The 6,913-nt window shown below is 38.6% G+C and overlaps 1 protein-coding gene across 1 annotated transcript; it reads right to left on the minus strand.

Annotated features, from left to right (window-relative positions):
• Positions 1-235: 235 nt before the first annotated feature.
• Positions 236-3,937, minus strand: LOC104223690 (putative F-box protein At1g32420). The gene is made up of 2 exons (XM_009775157.2): positions 2,565-3,937; positions 236-513 (listed from the first exon to the last, which is right to left on the minus strand). The coding sequence occupies exons 1-2, from the start codon at positions 3,779-3,781 to the stop codon at positions 480-482; spliced, it is 1,251 nt and encodes a 416-aa protein (XP_009773459.1). The 5' UTR covers positions 3,782-3,937; the 3' UTR covers positions 236-479.
• Positions 3,938-6,913: the final 2,976 nt, after the last annotated feature.

Here is a 6,913-nt window from a genome sequence, read left to right on the forward strand (position 1 = left end):
TACCTTAAAATTCTTTCTATTTAAAAACTCTATTAAAGTCGCACCAGAGTCCACATATGCAAAGAATTACAAACCAAAAAGAACATTCAAATCGCACCAGAGTCCACATTTGGAAAGAATTATGAATAAAAAAGAAAATTACTTATGGGAAGGAACAAAAATTGAGTGAAGACACTCACATGGAACACACTGTAAGACCTTATGAAGCAAAAAAGATAACTTGAGCATATTAGACGCAAACATAAACCCACCATTGCTTACTCAAGCACAAGTTGATCAGTGCAAAATAGTTGACAATCTGATACAAAGTAGCTGAGACGAATTATACTCTTTAATATGAACATGAGAGGGACCAGGAACTACATACATTGCTAGTATTTCCTAACTAAAAGTATGTCAAAAAGTTTTTCATGCCGCAAAAAGGGGCAGCCAAAATGTCTTTTATGCAATCCTATATAGCCAAGTCAAGCTTCTGAGGGTCAAGTGGTAGTGACCTTTATATTCATGCCAGCCCTACATTATCAAGAAAAATAATGTCAGTAAGTTTCTTCGAATATCTAATCTATCAAGTCAAAATTATATTGATTTGAGAGAGAAATCCCGCACACTAGTTCAATATCAAAAATACTCCAAAGATATACAAACACAAAAATGTTCCACTAAACGTACTAGCAAAGATTTAAAAGATAATGTATCCAGAAATTCTAAATGTCCAATGCATAATGCTAATTTGCTAATACATAAACCTAATACTTTCAAGAGAATCAAAATTATATTTCAAACAGAAGCACCTCTGCTATTGTCCCCGGTCCACTCATTTCCATTTCGAAAATGCTCCTCATGCCATGCACCAAATAGCTTAGAATATTATGTCTAGAATAAGATCCCAAAGTAACTACAAGTCAATTCATTTATTAAAGACTGCAAGACACAAGTGAACCAAGGAGGAAAGACGAGGACAGGATAGCAAGACTAGGAAGTTTATAAGCAATTGAAACACAAAACTGGAAATTCAAGGTGAGAAGGCCGAAAGATTGCAACTTGAAGGAGCAAATAATTAAATGAAGAGAAGATTCTTTCATATGAAGAGAGAACCTCTTACACTGGCTGTCAAACTAAAGCTATATCCTTGAGCTATCAAAAGCAAATATATGGATGTGTTGCACTACATTAAGAGAGTGCACATTCGTCCAATACGGTTAGCAATGACACAAGTAGCCAAGCTTTTCATTGATTATAAGCTTTAGTTCATCAACACTAACATCTATAAGACTAACATCTGTACTTGCATATTCAAGTATAAAAGTTCATGGATCAGGAATGAAGAATTTTTTTGAAAACACTCACCAAAAACAAGAAAAAGAGCACCAGAAACAGAAAGCGCAAAACCTCTGGCTCGGTTGACTAGATAGGTAACACAACTGTTGCAATCACCAATAGGACACGGTTTTATTAGTTTTTTCTTTTCTTTTGAAGACTTGGTTCTGTTAGTTAGAGCGATCCAGCAATCCAAATGCATTATTTCAGTGAAACTATGTTTTTCTGCTCTTTCTTACAAGTAATTGTTATAATGCTTATGGAACAAACTACCTCAGAGTTTTACAGTGTCAACAAATAGAAATTTATATATCTGCAGATAGATATATAACTTCAAGGATCTAGCAATCATATTACTATGTCTATTGTCCTAGTTGTCTCTTCGTAATGAAGTTATTGGATATCGACCTCAACACAACTGATGCTCCAACAAGCAAACACTACGAAAGCTCTCTGATCATTTAAATGTTTCTGTTGACGAAAAGGAAGATCTTGTATTGTCAGAAAATAAATGGGGTGAACAGGAAGTTGAGATCTTCTGGAAACACTCTCGACACGCACGATGCATCTTTGAAGCCAAGCCTACATCTTTTCAAACAATTCCCACTATGAAAGACATGAAAGGGAGAAAATAGTTTTCAAGTGGGACTCGAAAAGGAAGCATTTTAGCTCTTCTTTCATACTTCTATGTGCACATGTAAGCCACCCTAAAAGAGAGCTTCTCTTATTTTGAGTTGCAGTACCGTGTGGCATCTCTATTTATTCCCCTTATTTCCACCAATTTCAACTAGTAATCCAAGAAGTTGTTTGGCTGACTAACCATAAAATTGGACTGGGAAAATAAGAGAATTGCATACAGTGAGAGGCATTTATATTGTGACTGATTCCACACCACAAAGCTATTTACAAAAATACACTTTCTTAGATGGGAGATGAAAAGAAAACTTGTTAATTGGCAATATTTGCTTTCCAGAACCACAGCAGCAACTGACAAGCATCTCCACTAATTGCGTAGAGTTAAGTAAAAACGATCACAGAGTTAGTTCACGTAGTAAATTAATGCATCACAGATTCACAGTCAATCTGCTTTGTTTCACCAGGTGCCCACAACATACACATAAGCACATAAGGATAAGAACAAAACAAAAGTGCAACATCTCAAAATGGGATCAGACTTGACAATCAACACAAAGCAAGCACATAACAACTTAAGATATAATTGAAAAGACAAAAGTTGATCACCGCACTTTAGGAGGTTTTCACGTGCTAATTTATCTCTAGCAGCTTGCTTCTTAACTGGTAGCATCCCTTCAATCAGAACTAAGCTCTCTGAATAGTTGAAAATCATGGACGAACCGCTATTAGCATTATCGATGCACAATTTTGCCTTAACAGAACTAGTCATCGGATCAAAGAGGAACAACACGCCATTCTCATCATAAGCAACAATGTTACCATTCCTCAAACAGCCAATAATTCTGTCGAACCCGAATAACACTCCAACATTGCGTTTCTTGCTCCAACCATCTTCATCATCCATTACCCAAATATCAACATTATATTTGTCTGCTTTCTCCCACATTAACATACCAAGAGAATCCTCCAAATTCACAAGATACCCCTTAGTCTCCCGTCTCATTCCAGGCATAGGTAACCTGTCAAATACTTTCTTACTCAGATCAAAATACACCAATACCTCACGTGACCCATACGCATCCTCAAGCAGAGCACTCCAATAAGGCACCCCTTTAATGATCAGATTGCAAGAAAGCCCAAGAACTCGAAACCCCACCTCATTTGGCGCCCTCTCCCAGCTGAAACTCTTGGTTGAAAACATTTCCACTTCATCCGCAATCACAGTTTCTGGTCCGAAACGCTTAAGACTCAAGACCAAGAAGTTATTCTCTTGTGAATCGTACGCCAACCCGATGGAAACAGAAGAATGCGCTTCCATAATGGGTTCGCGTTTCGAAAGCGGCACAGTCCTAGACTGCCTCATAGCTGGGTTCCAAAGAGTAATGACATCACCCCAAGGTGGCTGACAAAGGCACACAATGCCATTGCAAGAACCCACAACCACCATACTTTTCAAGATGAAAGGGAAAGGGTTATCAAGTTCCACAACTGATGATGACTCGGGGGACAGGTTGATTAGTGAGAGTAGATGATCATAGGACTTGAGATGGCGAGTGTGTAAAAGAACGGGTGAAGAACCGGTACTGGGCTGCAAAGAAGAGGAATGGCGGAAATGGGTGGCTATGAATTTGGGTTTGGAAATGAGTTTTCGCCATGGCTTGCAAACGCACCTGAATTGTAAAAGGGTCTTCACAGGGAGACGAGAAAGGATATTAATGATGATTTCTCTTCGGAAAATGCAGTTGCATGTTGCGTCTGGAGCTCTGTTTTTTGTTTTTTGGGATTTACCTTTCTTTTTCCCCTTTCCTTTGCCTTTAGACGGCGGCATTTTAGCTGGGAATTAAGTGGCCGGAGGTTGAAGATGACGAAAGGCCTTTGTGATCGACAGAGAGAACTGGGGATTTGGACAGCCTAGTAGTCTTGTCAAAGAAGAGAGGAAGAGGGTTTTAGAGGGTTTTGGATATAAGGTGAAAACTGAAAAGCAATTGTGTAGAATATACTTACACGTTCAGATTAATGATTGTTTAACAATGGAATAGTCCTCTTTTCCTTCTTATTTGGCACCATCTCGTCTTAAATAATTTTTGTACTAACGACGATATCGTCTTAAATAGAGTACTTGCATTTATCTTTTTTGGTTAAACTGTCAAAGTAATAGTATTTACATCCGCTGCCTCATTTGGACTCTAGAGCTAGACCCTATTCTAAAAACTTTCTAACTAAACGGATAACACATTTCCTACTACATTTACAATTAACTCATTTTAACTAGGAAAATTCTTCACTCTTTTCGGGTCTTTGTGTCACTTTGCTTCACTCTGCCCGTCCTCTGATGTGCAATTCCAGCACAATGTCTTTAATCCTCTGAGTGCAAGCCATCATCTTTTCTTGGAACCTTCTTTGATTGCTCTCTGTCCAGACGTGGTAGACTACTGCTATAAATAGGAATATTAGTATATCACCTCTAACTTTGCTGGCAGTCCTTCTTTTTATCCATTCAATTTCCTCTTTTCAGCTACCAATTTGATGTTTTCCTCCTATCCACTGCAGTAATGTAGCCCATATTGCTCTGGAGTAATCACACACAAACATCATATATTCCATTGTCTCCTCCACACTCTTTCCACATAGTACACAGTCGCTTGCTACTGATATTCCCCATCTCCTTAGTTGATCAACCGTGGCTAATCTTCGATGTAATGCCAACCATAGTATGAACTGGTGTTTTGGCATTGCTTTGGATCCTGTTGTTACTCCCTTTCAAGGACTCTTCTGATACTAAGGTCTCATAGCAATATATAGCTGCTTGATGCTGAACTTCCCTTGCCTATAGTATATGCTCAATTCAGCAGCTGGGTGCTTTTCAATGAACCAGTCCTTGATATCGAAATCTTCCTAACAAGCCAACATGCCCGTTTAGGAGTATCCATTGTCATGACATTTTGCTCTTTAATGTAGAAGCTATGGATCGGTTGGATCCACAGGGTGTCGTTCTTTTCACTAATAGCCCACAACAGTTTGCACAAGACAGCCTTATTCCATAGATGAATATCCAGAACATTTAGTCCACCTGCTGAGAATGGCATACAAATTGTGTCTTATGCAATTAAGGCTTAGATGGTTCACTACTTCCTGTCCACAGGAAGGTTCTGCATGTGTAACTATTAGCTTGATAATCTTCTTTGGCAATAGAAACACCTGCGCCCAATATGTCTGCATTTCAAATATCACACTCTTAGTAGTTGAAGCTTTCCACTGTATGAGAGGAACTTAGCAGTCCAACAGTTAATCCTAATAGTGATCTTCTCAATCAATGACACATTGTTGAACAATCAATTTCTTTGAAGACAATGGTACTCCAAGATATTTAAATGGTAGCTCCCCTAGTGTGAATTGCATCACTTCTAAAGTCATTTCTTTGAATTCCTTTGTGACACCAGCAATGTATAGAGCACCCTTCTCCATATTAGCCTTAAGACCTGACACCTCAGATGTGATGACCCAAAAGGTCATCTCATGTTTTAGGACCCAATTCGGGGTTTCAAGGTCTTTAAAACCTTATTTTCTTCTTTATCGATTTGCGTACGCAGTCCGAGCACGTTTCCGGAATGCCTTTATGTGAAATTTAAGAAAAGTATTGAGTTTGCCTTTAAAAATTGATTTAAGTTGACTCCGGTCAATATTTTGAGTAAACGGACCCGGACCCATGATTTGACGGTCTCGGATGGTCCGTAGTAAAATATGAGACCTGGGCGTATGCCCGAAATCGAATTCCGAGGTCCGTAACCCGAGAAATGAATCTTAGAAGAAATTATTAACTGAAAAATATAATAGTTTTTAGAAATGGAATAATGTTTGAACTTATTGGTATCGGGCCCGTATTTTGGTTCTGGAGACCGATACAGGTCCGTTATAATATTTTAACCTTATCTATGAAATTTGATGAAAAACAGAAGTAATTTGACGTGATTCGGACCTTTGGTTGAGAAAATATGAAGTTTGAAGCTATCTTAAAAATTTCATGTGTTTTGGTATTGAATTCATAGTTTTAGGTGTTATTTTGGCGATTTGATCACATAAACAAGTTCGTATGATGTTTTAATACTTGTGCTCATGTTTGGTTTGGAGCCCCGAGGGCTCGGGTGAGTTTTGTTTCGGACTTGGGAAAAAATGTTGCAGGTCTTCAGTTTTGGTGTTGGCCTCTAATCTCGCAATTGCGAGACCAGAGTTCGCATTTGCGAAGCCTGACATTGTTGCAATTCCGAGCCACTCATCGCAAATACGAAGAGTAGCTGGGCCAATAGTCTTCGCAATTGCAAAGAACGCTTCGCATTTGCAAAGTAAAGCTGGGAGGGGTATTGGTCGCAAATGCGATCATTTAGTCGCATTTGCGGAGGATCATGTTCGCATTTGCTAAGGAAGCAGAAATGTGAGGGTTCACATTTGCGATACTTTCCTCCCATTTGCGATCTTCACAAATACGAAGCTCAGGTCGCAAATGCGACATCTGCAGCTGAGTAAAAGGGTCTTGGACGAGATTTTTCATTCATTCCTCAAATTTTCAAAACCTAAACTCCAAGAGCCGATTTTCCTATAGGAAGTTCTTCCCTAAATCATAGGTAAATGATTCTTAACTCATTTCCTTCAATCTATTTCATCTTTTTACAAGATTTCATCACAAAATCTAGGGATTTTCATGGGAACCCATATGGTGTTTTTGGGTAGACTTTAGGAATTTTGAAATTTGGGGATTTACACCTCATGTTGAGGTCGGGTTCCAAAATCAATTGCATATACGGGCTCGGGGGTGAATGGGTAATCGAGTTTTGGTCCGAACTTTGAGTTTTGACCAAGCGGGCCCGAGGTCGGTTTTGACTTTTTGGGAAAAATGTTGGAATATCTATAATCATGCATTAGAATTAGTTTCTTTGGCGTTAATTGATGTTAATTATGTATAGAT

This window comes from Nicotiana sylvestris, chromosome 4 (genome assembly GCF_000393655.2).
Source record: "Nicotiana sylvestris chromosome 4, ASM39365v2, whole genome shotgun sequence".
Lineage (NCBI taxonomy): Eukaryota > Viridiplantae > Streptophyta > Magnoliopsida > Solanales > Solanaceae > Nicotiana > Nicotiana sylvestris.